The sequence below is a fragment of the Elgaria multicarinata genome, chromosome 14 (genome assembly GCF_023053635.1).
Source record: "Elgaria multicarinata webbii isolate HBS135686 ecotype San Diego chromosome 14, rElgMul1.1.pri, whole genome shotgun sequence".
Classification (NCBI taxonomy): domain Eukaryota; kingdom Metazoa; phylum Chordata; class Lepidosauria; order Squamata; family Anguidae; genus Elgaria; species Elgaria multicarinata.
In genome coordinates, this window is record NC_086184.1 from 12,068,445 (window position 1) to 12,086,513 (window position 18,069).

The following is an 18,069-nucleotide window of genomic DNA, read 5'->3' on the forward strand; positions in this document are numbered from 1 at the left end:
CAGCTAAGGGATGTGGCACCAGGTTTATCTGCTTTAACCCCGCAGTAATGCTCCACGTGGTTCCGCAGTATCTAGTTCTAGCACATGGCGATGTACAGAACAAAGGCAAATAAGCTCCTTGAGGTCGGCCTTGTAGCTGCTCCCATATTTAGCATGCCAGGAATATTGTGTCTATCAGCCTGCCCCAACCTAGTGGCCTCCAGATGCGTTGGACTGCAACACCCATAATACCCAGCTGGCATGGCCATTGGCTGAGAATTATGGGCATTGTAGCCCAACACATCTGAAGGAAATCAGGTTGGGGAAGGCTGGTTATATGGATGTAGGAATGGCAAAGTACATTTCACAATGTTCACAAAGCGCTGGAGGTGATGTGCATCCCATCACACATACAGAGAGACAACAGAAGGCTTCAGGTAGTAAGAAAAGACTGGATTAGCCCTGTTCAGGTATTAGTAATGTGTGTAAAGGCTACAAAAGGGCCATGGGGCCATGCATGGTGGCCTGACGCCCAACATCCCCATAGAAGGCAGACCCACACTTTCAGTCTTTGACCTTCCCTGTTAAGCAGGGAGAACTGAAGGGGGCTATTACTTAGAATCATAGAACAGTAGAGTTGGAAGGGGCCTATAAGGCCATTGAGTCCAACCCCCCACTCAATGCAGGAATCCACCCTAAAGCACCCCTGACAGATGGCTGTCCTGAATGCCTCTAGTGTGGGAGAGCCCACCACCTCCCTAGGTAACTGGTTCCATTATCGTACTGCTCTAACGGTCAGGAAGTTTTTCCTGACGTCCAGCCAGAATCTGGCTTCTTGTAACTTGAGCCCGTTATTCCGTGTCCTGCACTCTGGGAGGGTCGAGAAGAGATCCTGGCCCTCCTCTGTGTGACAACCTTTCAAGTCTTTGAAGAGTGCTCTCATGTCTCCCCTCAATCTTCTCTTCTCCAGGCTAAACGTGCCTTCTTGCATTAGTCAGAACACAAGAAGAAGCCTCCACCCATGGGGAGGGTTGCTGACTGGGCAGATGCTTCTGCTCCCGGTCAAGTGAATACAACTAGAAGCTCCACTCAACACAGGAAGATTGGGTACTTAGGGGGGAAGGCCAACACACCCACCCCTATGCCCCCTGAACACACATTGCTCTACCTTGTTCGGGCATAACACTGGCTATTTTATTACTGCAGTTATAAAAGCTAACGGAAGCAGTCGAAACATTCCAACAAAATCAGAAACAGACTGATTTACAGTCATCTGTAGTTATGTCCCAATGCCTTGACAGAGAAAAGCATGAAAAGGAGTCGGCTGGCCAGGTCATGGCAAGCATCACAAGCTAAAACCGCACAAAAGGTAAGCAGAACAGCCTCTTTGCAAGTGGAAGGACGAACACCCTTCCCTCACTTGGCTAAAGTTGCCTTTTCCTGTTCCATAAACAGGGACTTCCTTTCCCAAGACACCACGTCTACTCAATTCAGACATTTGCCTCCTCTTAACAGGCCTCCATATATGACTTCACAGGAAGTACACAGACTGATTTACACTTTTCCAACCTGTTTCCAGGAACATAAATCTCAATGCGCCAACTTCAGCAAAACCTTAAAACTTTTCCTCGTTTGGTGCAACCCATTCCAACAGAGAATACAACTTGCGGTTCTCACAACTTGCTCAACTTCCTGCTACTGTTTTTCCTTCTTCAATGCCTCTTTTCCTGCTTTTTCCTACTTCTTTTTGGCTGATCTTTCTTGCCACCCTCACCACAATATTCAGACAGTGTATTCCACCGCTACTGGCACTACTACAAACCATTTCAACACTGTTACTACAGGCAGTTGCACAAACATAATGACCCAATGGTTGTGCAAATGTAAAGTGCAATCAGTTGCACAAACACAATTTTAGTTGTATTTGCTTTATGTGCGTACTTTGGAACCTGATTTCAGGCAGCGCAATGTCATTTGTGCTAAGTTTAATCTAAATTCAGTCTCTGATGGCTCTCCACGGCTACAAATAAGAAGAACATTAACAACATAATCCTGTGCAAGTAGCCTATTATACACAATTTTCTGTTCCAAAGAAGGAACAAAGAAACCAAACTATCTAAACAAGGGGTGGACAGAAAGTAGATTTCCTAACTGACTACTGGCCATGCTGGCAGTGGCATCTGGGAGTCAAGATCTACCTCTGCCCACCCCTGTCCTAAACTACTATAAAAGGTTGTCACACAGAGGAGGGCCAGGATCTCTTCTCGATCCTCCCAGAGTGCAGGACACAGAATAACGGGCTCAAGTTACAGGAAGCCAGATTCCGGCTGGACATCAGGAAAAACTTCCTGACTATTAGAGCAGTATGACAATGGAACCAGTTATCTAAGGAGGTTGTGGACTCTCCCACACTAGAGGCCTTCAAGAGGCAGCTGGACAACCATCTGTCAGGTATGCTTTAGGGTGGATTCCTGCGTTGAGTGGGGGGTTGGACTCAATGGCCTTATAGGCTTCTTCCAACTCTACTATTTTATGATTCTATGATTCTACTGCATACCTCAATTGACCACAGCAGGAACAACCTGAATACACCCAATAACACTGTGAATCTGCCCAGCCATACACTTACACTGAGTTGGACAGAAGGGACTATTTTTTCACGGGGACTACCCTTCTGCTCCACCAAAATCCACATGGATGGCACAATTGTTGGGTAACTGAGAGCCTTTTTTCCCCCTGCTGTCCGCGACACAAGGAATATTTCCACCATGATAATAATCAATGCACCATAACACAACTGCAGCCGTCCCAGTATACCACTTGATAGCGCACTGACACACAAACATCTTCTCACTATTCCAGGAAGAATTCTGCATGGGTTCCTCCAGATGGTCATACAACTTATATGATTCCACAACATGCCAACAATTCCATAGCTGATTTAGAACCACACTGTCTCAGCTCCTTTCCCCAAAAGCCAGGCCTCTAAGTGAGAAACACCGATGACACGTTTATGACACTGACATGAATAGAAGGCCCTGGAGAAATTCCACCAGGACTTTAAGAACTTTCAACCCACCAATCATCCTGAGCCTAAACCATCCTAAGTCGATACAACAGGTTCATTGTCTAGACACCGCTGTGCAACTACATAATGGACATAAACAATGGGAAAGCCACTGACTGCTACACTAAACATGCTTACAAGGGAGTAAGCGCCACTGAAGTCAATGGGACGGACTTTCTAGTCAAATTGCATGGGATTGCACTGTAAATAAAGACAATCTGTAAAATCATTTAATGCTGCTGTGTGTTAGTTTTTCTCTGTTATGGAGATTGCTCTCCAGGTCAAAAAAACACACCGTATGTGTATGAATTGCAGCTTGCCTTTCTCCACTGGGAATCCAACACATTTGTGAAGGTAGAGTAGCTGGAGGAAACCACAAGTCAAATGCTCTTGCGCCATTTGTAAATCAGTTACGAAACGGGAAAGTCAAGTTACCTGTGCCCTCGGATGTCAGACTGGTCGCACACTCCGCCCAAGGCAATCCGATGGAACTCACGACCCAAAGTCTTCGCCACCGATCTCCCCACACTCGTTTTTCCGACTCCAGGAGGGCCCACAAAGCAAAGGATGGGGCCCTTCAAGTTGTTCTTCAGTTGTCTGACGGCCAAATACTCCAACACTCTCTTCTTCAGTTTCTCCATAGCATAATGGTCATTGTCCAGAAGAATTCTTGCCGCACGTATATCCAGGCGATCTGTTGACCAAACATTCAGCGTTCTTAAATACCAAGCTAAAGCATTTCTGCGCTTCAAATAACAACGAGGATTTGTAACCCTGGTAACTCCGCCAATATTTAAGTGCAGGATTCCCCTAAATTTTCCCCACCGCTGCCAATCCCAGCCTATGAAAACATGCAAGGTTCCCTTTACCTTTTGTACTTTTGCTCCACGGCAGTTCCACCATCAGTTCCAAATAATTTCGGGTTAAGGCGTATTCTGGCATCGAATGAGGCATCTTCTTTAACCTGGAAGGACAGATAAAGCTGACCACTAACAGCCCAGTCCAAAACGTCACATATATCTGCACAGAACTGAAGAGCACTAATGGTACAACATCATAACAATTGATATACTCACTTGCTACATCAAACTGATATCATATTGAGCTAAATGTTTAGGATTGTGGTACAAGCTTCAATAACAGCTATAGACAGAGGGCCCCTGATGCAGCGATCTTCTTAAAAGTTAAGCAGGGTCTGATTCTGGTAAGTACCTGGACGGGAGACCTCTTGGGAACAACTGTATACTCTCTTGTGTTTTATTGAAAGCTGGATAGAAATGTAATAAACAACAAAACTTCCCACTCTTCCCACAAACACAGTTCTTGTATTTAGAAATCCCATGTAATACATGCGAAACCACAGTGTTAAAAAACAGAAGCAAGGACCAACTTCATGAAACCAGGGGCACAGTAAGAGATGCCATGAGAAAGTTATGGAGTAGTTCTTGGCTTCAAGAACTCTTATAACAAGAAGGAAATGAGGGGTTTCAAGATTTCCCGTGTCATCTTTTACTCACTTCAAACTTACTTTCCCCCCATTCATATCATACCCCAGGTTTTGCCCCAAGTAGGTCTTTATCCAGGGACCTTATCTAGATCCCCCTTTTATACAAACAACCCACTAAAAGTACAGGAAATGTGGTGTTTCTGAACACAGGCATATGGGAAGCCAGACAGGAGCTCCAATGTAAAAGACTGATTTTTTTTTTAAAGGATTTTAAAACCTCACAACTTAGGAAGCTAAATAGCTTACCTCTTTACCTCTTTTACACAAACTTTTAAAGCCTGCTCAGGCATACTGGAGGCTCGGATTTTCTTTTCAAGGATAACAATGTCATCATGGTCTTCATCCTCTTCATCATCTTCAGCCGAGCCTGGAATGTGAGTGATCCTTCGAATCGGGCGTATAGCTACCACCTAAGAAGTTGAAAGGCACAACAATAGCAGCAGGTTTGCATGGGTGATAGTGTGCCTACTGCAGCAAGCAACCAGGTGCCAAATGAATTCAAAACCAGCTAATAATGACTTGTTGTCAAATGCAAATACTAGAAACCCTAAGACACTGGTCTGGTTCGCACATAACATTAAACAGATTTGTTGAAATCTGACTTTTCCTTGTGTGTGAACCCACCCCCGCAAACCATGATTTGTTAACCAGCTCCGAAAACCATGGTTTGTTCTTGGCTTATGAAGTCTGGTTTGCTTAAATGGATCCTTCTAAAAACTATATCCTACAATAAACATCGGGAGAACATATAAAACTGAAACTAAGACTGTTTCCCTGATTCCAATCTATTCAAAAGTAAGTTTCCATAAGTAAACTCAGCAGATCATGTACTGTAACAGGCATTCAAGCCCTGGGTAAAAAGAGGCCAAGTTTGCCCCAGAAGAAGAGAACGTCAATGTTCTTATATTCTTTACAACAGCTTTCCCAAATCTGATGCCCTCCAGATGTGTCAGGCTAAAACTCCCAGCATCCCCCAGCCAACATATGCTGGACAGTGTAGTCTAACACATCTGGAGGGCATCAGGTTGGGGAAGGTTGGCTTAGATCAACGTTCACCAATATGGAACTCTCCAGCGGCTTTGGACTACAGTTTCCATCATCCCTGGCCATTGGCCATGAGAGCTGGGTTTGACGGCAGCTGTAGTGCAAAACATGCAGTTTGGGGGAGGTCGTTTTACAGCTACCTCTAATTTTAACATACGCAAAATAAGCATTTTACAGTAGTCATCCAATGCCATTAAGTGAATAGCAAGACATTTTTCTCCCTCTCTCAAAATACTAGATCCCGGGGTCATCCCATGAAGCTGATGGCGGGAGATCCAGGACACAGCACATAGTTTAACTATGGAATTCACTTCCAGAAAATGTAGTGGCGGCCCCCAATTTGGATGGCTTTAAAATTCCTGGAGGAGAAGGCTATCAATAGCTACTAGCCCTGATGGTTGAGTGCTATCTCTAGTGTCAAAGGCAGTATGTGTATGTACTCCAGTTGCTGGGGAACATGGGTGGGAGGGCGCTGTTGCACTCATGTCCTGCTTGTGGGTTTCCTGTAGGCATCTAGTTGGGTTACTGTGTGAACAGAAGGAAGGAAAGGAAAGGAACCTCTCGTGCAAGCACTGAGTCATTGCTGACTCTTGGAGGGACGCCAGCTTTCACTGACCTTTTCTTGGCAGGCCTTATAGCGGGGTGGTTTGCCGTTGCCTTCCCCGGCCATTATTCCCTTTCCCCCAGCTAGCTGGGTACTCATTTTACCGACCTCGGAAGGATGGAAGGCTGAGTCGACCCAAGCCGGCTGCCTGAAACCAGCTTCCGCTGGGATCAAACTCAGGCCGTGGGGAGAGTTTCGGCTGCAGAAACTGCTGCTTTACCGCTCTGCGCCACACGAGGCTACGTGTGAACAGAACGCTGGACTAAATGGCTGTAGTGAACCAGCCAGGCTCTTCTGATGTTCTTAACATTAGATGAGGAAAAAACAGCTGCCTTAGAATCATAGGAAGCTGCCTTATATTGAATCAGAACATTGGTCCATCTAGCCCAGCATTCTACACACTGACAGGCAGCGGTCCTCCAAGGTAGGGGCCTTTCCCAGCCTTACCTGGAGATACCAGGCATTGCACCTGAGGCCTTCTGCATGAAAACCACGTGCTCTACCGCTGAGCCATGGCCTTTCCCCAGTTTATTTTTAAATTGAGTTAATGAATGGTCTGCCACTGCTGCTAAAATCATAAGAGGCTATTAAAAAAAATCCCTCTTCAGTCTTGTGACATAATTACATTACGCAAGCCATATATTAAAACCTTTCTGTTCATTTTGTCTTTAAATTAAACCATTTATGTTATAAATACCCTTTTGTCATCGTCCTGCTTGGGCTTCCTGGTTTTCTGAAGGAGTTTCAAGCCTTCAATCTGCCTAACAAGCAAGGGGATGGTCATCTTGAACCGGTCCTCCAAGCCAACGGCATCTAAAATCTAACAGAAAAGCGCAAAATTAATAGTGCAATCCTAACAGGCATGGACAAGAGATATGAAGGCGGACAAACTACCTCAGCCAAAGCCCTGACCAGCTCACATTGGCAGGATAGGAGGAGTTTGTGGTTCTGTTTCACTCCCGGGCCGTGTTCTTTTGAAAAGCGGGTTACATGGTGACCATATGAAAAGGAGGACAGGGCTCCTGTATCTTTAAAGTTGTATAGAAAAGGGAATTCCAGCAAGTGTCATTTGAATGCATGTAGCACCTGGTGAAATGTTGTCTTCATCAAAACAGTTAAAGCTGCAGGAGTCCTGCCCTCTTGACCAGATACAAAAGAGAGGATGGCACCTGCAGCTTCAACTGTTGCGATGAAGAGGGAATTTCACCAGGTGCTACATGCATACAAATGACACCTGCTGAAAATCCCTTTTCTCTACAACTGTTAAAGATACAGGACAGGAGCCCTGTCCTCCTTTTCAAATGGTCACCCTAGTTTACAAATTAAATTTACTCCATCTGCCGCCGCGTGCCTGGGGTCTCGGAGAATCCTCTCCCAGCAAATTCTCCAGCATGCCTCTTGCCCCGCTCTCTGAGTTCCAGCATCAGAGACAAAACAGCAGAGGAGGTTTCTGCAACACCTGGAAGGGATATACTGAAGTTTGATCCCTGTCTGAGGACAGACCTCTCTTTCCACTCTTGGGGGGGGGACGGTGGAGTAGAGGGGAGGGAGGTCCTATTGATCTGCCCTCCCAACCTAGCACCCTCCAGATGTTGTTTTTACTTTAACTCTCATCAGTCCCAGCTAGAGTGGCCTTGTTGGGAGGTCAAAATTGAGAGGAGGAGGATCACGCAAGCCACCTTGAGTTCCTTGGAGGAAAAAAGGCAGGATATAAATAACAAATAAATAAATTAGAATAAAAGTACCATGTCAAAATGTAATATGAAGATAGTATGTTTTTTTAAGAACAGGGGATAGTACATCACTTTATCACTACATTCTACAAGAGTTCAGTATATTTTTGATTTAAGGCAATATCTCGAAGCAATTATATCTGTTCCAGCATAGTGCTACTTTTTTTCTTTTCATTTTGAGTTGTGGAATCTATATATATATAAAAGCCCAGATGGCTCCTCCAAGCCAGTTATAGGTTTTGCCCTCTGGCGCCATCTAGGGACATTCCTCGGAACTGTGGCCTTCTAGGGACGTTCCAAGTTCTGAGAAATAGTTTTTGCCCTCTGGCGCCATCTAGGGACATTCCTCAGAACTGCTTTCTAGGGAAGTTCCAAGTTCCGAGAAATAGTTTTTGCCCACTGGCGCCATCTAGTGACGTTTCTCGGAACTGCGACCTTCTAGGGAAGTTCCAAGTTCCGAGAAAGATCACTGCCAGGAGCTTCCGGCCTAGCAGAGGGGCCAAAACCCACTAACCTCCTCACCAGACTGCTCCTCTACACCTGTCGTATGACGGGCTTTTTTGCTAGTTTGGAAATAAACCCCGATGGCTCACTTTGGAGGCACTGTTTTCTTTGTTCTGCCTGCCAGCACACTGTACCTGAAGCTTCTCCTGGTTGCTGGTGCGGATGATCGAAGTTAATATATCCGGTAATGCTTCCCTAGGAAGATTGTCCAACAAGCGTCTCAGCTTAGCCACTGCAGGGATCGACATATCCAGCATCTCAACCAGCTTCTCCATGGAAAGGGGAGGAAAACCAACAAACGTACAGCACGTTTTTAGCATTAGTGTTCACTTAGCAATTTAGCATTGGGTCACTAGGCCCTAGAAACCGATACCACTCCTTAGCATAAAAAGGAAATATTTGTTATTTATTGATTTAAAGTATTTTTATCCCACTCCTCAGCCAAAAAAGACTTGCAGTCGATCAGCTAAAAAGAGAGTCCCTGCCTGCAGGCTTATAGTAGTAGTAGTCAAGCTTCGTTTCAACCCACGGTTACAACAAGCACAATAAAAGCAATGCTAAAACAAATCACACATTCTGCAAGAGCAGAAATTTTGCTTATAATCTAAAATGGCACAACACACAAGGAAAAGGGGATGAGGAGGGATGAGGGGGGGAAATAGGTAGGTTCTCTCTAGGGCTGGCGGAACGGACCTACTTCCCCTCTCATCTGCTGGGGGAAGAGCAGTCCAACTGAAGCAGACCCTGATGTTTCCTTGGCCTGCTTTTGCCTCCCCTTCCTCACAGGGCAGTTGATGTGAATTACCCTGGGGCTTGGGTAATCCAACTGAGGCAGGCCTGATGTTTCTTTTGCCTCACCCTGTCTCCCTCACTCCCATCTGAAGCCATCTCAAACTCTCATGCTCACTTTCTCAATTTCAGTCATTTAAAAACCATTTGCCTTCAGGCAAAAATCTCCTTCAGAAATCTACCTGTACAAGCGCAGAGGATTGGGCCCCAGAAGTCTGTTAGCTGCCGACTCAGGAGCTAGAGGGGTTTTCTGCTGCACAATTGGAATGCCTTTCTGATGCAATTACCCTCACGGTTCCTTCGCTTTGCATCACATCCATTTTCTCCCAGGGCAAGCAGCAGCTGTTTCAGCATGCAGATATGAGCCACATCCTAAAATAGCTTATGCATTCTCCTTACAGAATCCAGAATGATCAGCAAAATGAAGAGACCAAACCCTCTTTGGCCATCTGTCAGGTAAGTCAGTAAGTACACGCCTGCCCGGAGGGATGCTCAGCACAGGATAATGAGAGCATTTAGCTCTCATTCATGGATAAGGAACTGGGTTAAGTCAACGCACATGAACTGAAGGACAAGTTGTACCGAATTCTCCAGTCACGCCTCACATTTCCATTTTATGAGGCAGTCTCGCATGGTGAGCTTTCGCTGATGACGGTTGCAGAAGGCGAAGTGTGCACACCTTGGGCTCACTGTAGATTTCAGACCGTCAAATGAAACTGTCCAAAAGCATGATTCGAATGGCATTATGTGACCGGAAGGTGAGAAACCAGAAGACCCTTGGCCGGCCTCGCCCAGCCTCCCTCAACCTGGTGCCCTCCAGATGTGTGGGACTGCAATCGTCACACTCCTTGGGGATAATGTGAATTGTAGTCCAACACACACCAGGTTGGGAAAGGCCAGTCCAGCTGAATACTGCTGACTCTGACTGGAAGCATCCAGGGGCTCAGGATTTGGATGGCTTTAAAAGGGGACTGGATAAATTCCTGGAGGAGAAGGCCATCAATGGCTACTAGCCCTGATGGCTATGTGCTACTTCCAGTATCTGAAGCAGTAAGCCTATAAACACCAGTTGCTGGGGAACATGGGTGGGAGGGTTGCACCATGTCCTGCTTTGTTGGTACCAGGTCGACAGATGGTTGGCGACTGTGTGAACAGAGTGCTGGACTAGATGGACCCTCGGTCTGATCCAGCAAGGTACTTCTCATGTTCTTATGATACCCAGGACCCCTTTAACTGGAGATATCAGAGACTGAACCCAGGGCTTTTTACACACACAGCAACAGCATGGACTCCTTTACTCCTATGGGGTCCTTCCTCTAAACCAAAGCCACCTCCTAGGTAAGCATTTCCTACTTCAAGCCACCTAACCTGCACTGCGTATTTGTAGAACTGTTCCGACAGCTCTCCTAGTTCCTCTTCGGACGCAGATTTGTTGGTAAATTGTTCCAGCCGGTCCAATTGTTCGACGTCAGCGACGGGGTAGGGCTTCTCTTTCACCAGCTGCAAGATCTGGAATCTGCACAGGCCTGTGATCAGCAAAGTATAATGCGGCCTTGGCCAGTTGCTGCCAACCACCTGAACGGCCAGCGCTGCTGTGCCGATCCTGAAAAGTGTCAAGAGGATCTGTGTTACCTGCAACGTCACAACAGGAAGAACGTATTTTGATGGGACCAGTTACTTGAATATCTACCACTTGGGATTTTGCTCAAAGAAAACGGGACTAACATTGGTAAACACAGGAAGCTGTCTCATACTAAACCGTGCTGCTTAACCACAAAATGGTTAACATTCCATTAACCATTTTGTGCTTTAGCAGCATGGTTTAGCATGTTGTCTGAACGGGGCCACAGAGTCAGAGCATCGGTCCATTTAGCTCAGTCTTGTCTACACTGACCAGAAGCAGCTCTGGTCAGAAGCAGTTTGGATTAAAGCGTTATACGTGGGGCTGCCTTTGAAAACGGTCCGGAAGCTTCAGCCGGTACAAAACAGGGCAGCCCGTTTACTAACAGGGACTGGCCGGCGAGATCATATTACGCCAGTCCTTTTCCAGCTTCATTGGCTGCCAGTCCAGGTCCAATTCAAAGTGCTGGTATTGACATTTAAAGCCCTAAACGGCTTGGGGCCAGGTTATTTGAAGGAACGCCTCCTCCCATATGTGCCTGCCCGGACCTTAAGATCATCCACAGGGGCCGTTCTCCATGAGCCCCTGCCAAAGGAAGTGAGGCACGTGGCTACTAGGAGCGGGGCCTTCTCCACTGTGGCACCCCAGTTGTGGAATGAGCTCCCCAGAGAGGTCCGCCTGGCGCCTACACTGTACTCCTTTCGTCGCCAGCTGAAGACCTTTTTATTCTCTCAGTATTTTAACATTTAATTTTAACTTAAATTTAAATTTTACTGTTTTAACTCTGTATTTTAATTTTATACCAATTTTGCTGCGTGGTTTTTATCCTGGTTGTGCTTTTTATACTGTATTTTGTATTTGCGCTTTTAACCTGTTGGTTGTTTTATGATGGTTTTAATATTTGTGAACCGCCCAGAGAGCTTCGGCTATTGGGCGGTCTAAAAATGTAATAAATAAATAAATAAATAAAAGCTCTACAGGGATTCAGAAAATAATCTTTCCCTCACTCTACCTGGCTTGAAACCGGGACTTTTCGCATGCAAAGCGTGTGCTCTACCACCAAGTTATGGCTTGTGACAAAACAAGGATTCTGACTATTTGGAAGACTAAGGTCAAAAGCCAAAAGAAGTGATGCAGGAGAGAATGTTATGCGTCAGAGGCTTCATTAGTTGTTTTCAATGCAGCAGTTTCCCGGCTGAAAAGGCAAGCTGACTAGAGACTTGCCTCTTCAGCAATGAGAGAGTCAGGCAATGATCCATTTATTTGATGAGTTCTCCATTGAGTCACACACCCCTTCTTTGGATCATGGCCTAGATTTACAAACACACACACACCCCATCTTCTGGACTCTCGAAATAGCGAAAGGAGGCGTTAACATCCCTGGATATGTACCAACTTATTTTTCCATGTTATCTTATTTCCAAAAAGTAAGTTTCTAAACCTAGCAATCAAACATTTTAAACAACTAACTGATCCCCATAAATTTATAATCAAACAATACTAATGAAAGTTATGCCTTTGCATATTACAAGAAGTAGAACACCTTACCATTTTGTGCTACACACTCCCATGTAAGACATACTATTCAATGACCAACAAACTTTAAACATATTATTATTATTATTATTATTATTATTATTACCATATTGACCCAGAGACCTATAAAAAGAGCCTTATTAGTAATGGGTGCATCTAAGATACAATGAGAAATTATGAAAAATGAGTTATTAGACTGTCGAAGTATTTTTACTGACTTTTTAAAGTGTTTTTAATGGATATACATAAGACAATGCAAGCCTTTTTTCTGTTTGCTTTTTACTGAACATTCTAGAAATATTGAAATAACAATCCTCAAAATCACCGCATCCTTAAACAATAGGATATTAATTACTTTGATCCAGCTGACAATTATTAAAAAACACAACAGATGCCTAGAGCGCACAAATACTAAACTTGCTTTGTTAAAGCAGGCTGGGGACCAGCTATCCATGGCAACAAAGGCCTGTGGAACCACCATGCAGGAGATGGTGTCTGTCATGACATCGGAAGGGGGCCACCCAGGAGGAAATTGACAAGAGTCAATGACAGGCAGAAGAGTGGTCCATGGGGAAGGGTGTCACTGCAGGAACCATTTCCATGGCAACAGGGTGTGTCGCCTGCCCAGGGTTATGCAGAAAGGTGAGAGGGAGAAGCAGTTGCCAAGACAACGGAGGCGTGGCCTCATGGCTCAGGAGAGAGGGCAGTTACCATGACAACAGTGGTGTTGGAGCTATGCTAGAAGTGGGAGGTGGCCACGACGACAGAGGGAAAGTTGCTTTGGAAAATTAGATTAATAAGGAGGATATTAAATAATCAATAGCAAATTAATCATTAAATTATAATAATTTAATAGTCACCAAATAACAAACAATAATAATTTGTTTGTTAATTGTTAAATAATATACAATAAAAAAGAATAATGATTAAATACCAATCATTTAATGATTAAATAATATTAATCGTTTAACAACTAGTAATTAGTCATCACTCCATATTGCACAACATATTAGTTGTTCACGTATTAATTTCAATCCAGATATTAATAATTTAACAATCACCAAATAACAAACAATAATAATTTAATTGTTTGTTAATTGTTAAACAATATAAAATAATAAAGAATATTTTAATAATAATTAAATACCCATAATTCAAGGATTAAATAATAGCAGTTATTTAATAATTAGTAATTAGTCATCTCTTCATATTGTACAATATATTAGTTGTTCACGTATTCATTTCAATCCAGATATTAATACTTTAAAACGTAACGTAATAACTATTAAGCCACAAAGCAAACGAGGGTCAGTGGCCATGGCAACGGGGCGGGGGGCGGGGTTCCGTCTGACAGCAGGGGGCTCTGTCGCCAAGGCGACGGAGGGGCGTGGCTTTCAGAGGCACGCCGGCGGGCCCCCACCGTGACGCCAGAGGGGCGTGGCGTCGGGGTGGGCAGCCGCCATGACAACAGCGAGGGGCGGGGGGCGGTTGGCCGTGGCGACGAGGGCGGTTGCCATGGCTTCGGCGGCGGGGCGGGGCGGACCTGTGGAGTGGCGGCAGCGCCTCGAGGTCGCTGGCTGGGTCGCAGGTGTCGGGGATGACGCCGATGATGGTGCTCTTGAGCGACGTGCCCTTCAGCAGCCGGCTCCGCACCAGCTGCATGTTCCGCGGCGAGTCGACGCTGGCGCGCATGGTGGACCCCGGCAGCAGCACGGCCTCGGGCGTCAGCAGCAGCGGCAGGCGGGTCGGGATCTGGATGGCGCTGCCGCCCGAGGACGACGAGGAAGCCATGGCTGGCAGGCGGCAGGGCTCAGCTCTTGCGCAGGGCCTACTGCGGGGCGAAGTCCGCGCGGCGCTTACAAGGCCGCTCTACGGCAGCCGCCCAGGACCAAATCCCTCGCGCGGCCCGGCGCTGCTGCCCCCTGCAGGCCGCCCGGAGCATGGAATCGAGAAGGCAAAAACACACAAGGCGTTGGTTGCTTTGCAAAGGCTCTTGACAGCACAGATCCCTTTGCGTGCTTGTTTGGAAGTAAACCCCGCTGGTTTTAATGGGGCTTCATCCCAGGTACTCAGCAATGCAACCTCTGCCTTAAAACCAAAACTGGAAGCAGCCTTTCACATTTCACTCCCCCCCACTCCACTATGGGCTGGTCAGAACTCTTAAGGTCCCAAGGTCCTGAGCCCCAAAATGGGGTTCAGCACCTTGGATACCTCCTCCAGAGTTCTGACTGAAACCCAGAGCGGATTCATAACCCCACTAGCATCAGAGCCCCCAGCCCCCACTGATTGTGAGCCTAATGGAGAGCAGGGAGTTGTATGCTGCCGTGATCTGGGAGGAAAAGCAGGATATGAATTAAATAAATTAAGAGTCTCCTTTTAAGAAAAGAAAAAAACAAGCACCCACACTTATTTGGCTGCAATCCTATGCACATCTGGTTTTTGCTCTTTTTATTAGAGACTTAGTGGCCATCGCTCAGGGATGCTGTAAATCAAGGATAAGGGACCTGGTGCCCTCCAGATATTTTGGACTACAGCTCCCACAAACCCCAGCCAACATGGCCAATGATCAGGGATTATGGAAGTTCTAGTCCAAAACATCTGATGTGCGCCAGGTTGCCTATCCCTGCCATAGATACATCCTGCTTCCCAGGTCCTGCTTGAGCAGGAGGTCAGATGAGATGACCTCTAAGGAACCCTTCCAATTCTATGTAATTAGGTCAGGTGAATCAGCTTCCAATATGTCCATCTAGCCCAGTCTTGTTTTCCCTAGCAATGACTCCAGGGTCTCTCAGGCAAGGGTCTTTTTCCATCTCCAGCTACCTGATCTTTTTAAGAAGAGATGCTAGGAACCTTGGCTGAGACCTTCTGCATGCAAATAATGGGTTCTTCCATTGAACTATGGTCCTGACCCTCCCGTTGAAGTCCAGTGCTTTTAAAATCCACCACAGCCAGAAGAGGGTCTGAACATCTCTGTGCACACATGTGCATGCAAACACACACACTGTCCTTAAAGGGAAAAGAGGGACTAATATCAGAAAACAAGGGCAGCCCTTTGGTCAACAGGGAGAGTTGGAGAATATGGATTTGACTATGTTTCCCGAGCACAAATCATAATAAAGAAATGTTACAGGCCATGTCTCATTGGCATCGTGTGTGCCTTGGCACACACAAAAAGAGCAGGGGCGTTTTTTACAGAGACCATGAGCCACTCCACACATGTACATGTAGCAAAATCAAAGCGTGATGAGCCAGGTGTCTTAAGTGGCAGATTTTAAGCAGTTACGAGGGGAAGCAGAGAGAGATGGCACAGATACGGACTGTGGTACTCCACCCACTGGGTGGTTCTGCTGCATAAGCCCCATTTAAATGAACAGAAGCTGCAAAGCAGGGAAGAGATGCAGAGCTACTCCATTTTCTCTGCCAAGAGACCAGCTGCCTTTGGACCTCCTTCAACCATCGCTTTGGCAGCCATTCCATCAGGCTACCTGAATTATTGGCTGTAACTTTTAAGAACTGGTGCATGGGGATGCTTCCCCCTCTTCCCTCCGCATCCCTTCTTCCTTCTGTGCCATGTCTTTTAGATTGTAAGCCTGGGAGCCTATTTTGGCTAGAGAGCTTGCAAACAATAATACTAACAAAATAATAATGTCATTGTAGTGTTTCCATGAGACATGCATAGGAAAGCATCCAAGTGAATTGTGTTCCCTGTTATTGAAGGAACATGGTTACCAAATAACCAGAAAAAGAAATTCCCTGGCCTGAAACCTGCCTTTAATAATAAACACTGACAACCCTCTGGAAGGTGTGTGTGTGTGTGTGCGTGCGCACACGCAATGGGATTTGGATTGTCATGTACCAAAATATCTTGAGTCAGCCCTGAGCAAAAGAGACAAAATTGCATTCATCACTTGGAACAGTTTCAACCAGGGAAATAATTTCTATATACTGGAAATTTTGTCTTGCGTTGATCAAGAGTACATTGAAAAGAGATCATTACAGACAAGTTATTGTGCAATTGTAAACTCAAAGGATTTGTTCCAGTTTAGACTATAACCATCTCTCTCTCTCTTTCCATACTATTGCTGTGTCTGCAACATCCACAAGATGTCAGAACAGCACACAAAATTAATTTCCAAAGGTTTTGTTGCAAATCTGTATGTTTCATGAATAAAGGCTCCTTCAGCCTAGGACCCTTTATATTTAATTCAATAAATAAAATAAATTAAATTTAAAATAATTACACCCAGACCTAGTCATACTTAGACCTATTAACTCAGTGGGACATAAGGCCCTCACAGCTATCTTGGGCCGCATTGATTTCAGTGGGCTGACTCTAGTTATGACTAAGACTGGATTCCACCCCTTATATTTAGAAAATACAATATTTAGAGTAAACTATATTTAAAAATAAATAATAGATTTAGAATGAATAAATAAATGGTGAATTTAAATGGGTCTTGCAGGTGCCTCACTCTGGGTTGGATTGTCTTGAAGCTGCTTTCCTGCTGACACGCCACACACACACCACTTACTCCAGCTCATCTACAATACGTAATTTCAATGTAAAACCTACATTGGCTAGAATGTGCAGTCCGTGGAAACAAAGCCCTATGAAGAGAGACTGAAAGAACTGGGAATGTTTAGCCTGGAGAAGAAAAGATTGAGGGAGACATGATAGCACTCTTCAAATACTTAAAAGGTTGCCACACAGAGGAGGGCCAGGATCTCTTCTCAATCCTCCCAGAGCGCAGGACATGGAATAATGGGCTGAAGTAACAGGAAGTCAGATTCCAGTTGGACATCAGGAAAAACTTCCTGACTGTTAGAGCAGTACGACAATGGAATCAGTTACCTAGGGAGGTTGTGGTCTCTCCCACAGTAGAGGCATTCAAGAGGCAGCTGGACAACCATCTGTCAGGGATGTTTTAGGGTGGATTCCTACATTGAGCAGGGGGTTGGACTCGATGGCCTTGTAGGCCCCTTCCAACTCTTCTATTCTATGATTCTATGAACTCTCTTGTAAGGCAAAACCTTCAGTGAAAGCCCCTCTTAGGCCTGCATGAAAATGAAGTTACAGGCTCAAGTTACATTCACTTTCTAAGTAGGACAGTAATTATGTGATGCTGCCAACGTTGGATTATTTTCTTACAGCTCTAGTCATGGAGGCGCTCTTGGCATGAAGTGATGCAATCCACTAAGGCTTTTTAGCATCTGAGGATTACATCTATATGTATTGTGAGGGCTTTTTATTTAAGGAGGCCTGAGGAGCTAGGGCATCTAAAACAACAACAACAACTGCGAATTAACTCCTAGTTGTAACCATTCTGGTTCTGCCAGGGTTGGCCCAAGACATTTTGCCGCCTGAGGCAAAGAACAGGATGGTGCCTCCCCTCTCCCATTCCACGTGCAGAAGCTGCTGCACTGTTTTTTCACCACTGATGGAACTGCATCCTTCATTGTAGCTGAAGGTGGCAGGTTACCTTAGGAGACACAGGCAAGGCCACTTGGAACTCCACCCTCTCCTCCAACACCTTGCTGTTGCCGCTCAGTACCTGCTGCCTGAGGCAACTGCCCCACACTGCCTAATTGTAGGGCCGGCACTGGGTTCTGCATTTCATCCCTAGTACAATTTTCTAAAAAGCACTGGATTCAGAATTCTTCATCCCCTCCAGAACATAATTACAA

General features: G+C 45.5%; 1 protein-coding gene across 1 annotated transcript in view; it reads right to left on the minus strand.

The window, feature by feature from the left end:
* LONP2 (lon peptidase 2, peroxisomal) overlaps positions 1 to 14,246 on the minus strand; it is a 55,809-nt gene extending 41,563 nt beyond the window's left edge. Inside the window, exons 1-7 of the mRNA XM_063141384.1 lie at positions 13,928 to 14,246; positions 10,596 to 10,830; positions 8,573 to 8,704; positions 6,899 to 7,021; positions 4,800 to 4,963; positions 3,916 to 4,010; positions 3,482 to 3,740 (exon numbers count right to left, since the gene is read on the minus strand). Coding sequence (XP_062997454.1) covers positions 3,482 to 3,740; positions 3,916 to 4,010; positions 4,800 to 4,963; positions 6,899 to 7,021; positions 8,573 to 8,704; positions 10,596 to 10,830; positions 13,928 to 14,175 — 1,256 coding nt within the window. The 5' untranslated portion in view covers positions 14,176 to 14,246. The remainder of the gene's footprint in view (positions 1 to 3,481; positions 3,741 to 3,915; positions 4,011 to 4,799; positions 4,964 to 6,898; positions 7,022 to 8,572; positions 8,705 to 10,595; positions 10,831 to 13,927) is intronic.
* Positions 14,247 to 18,069: the final 3,823 nt, after the last annotated feature.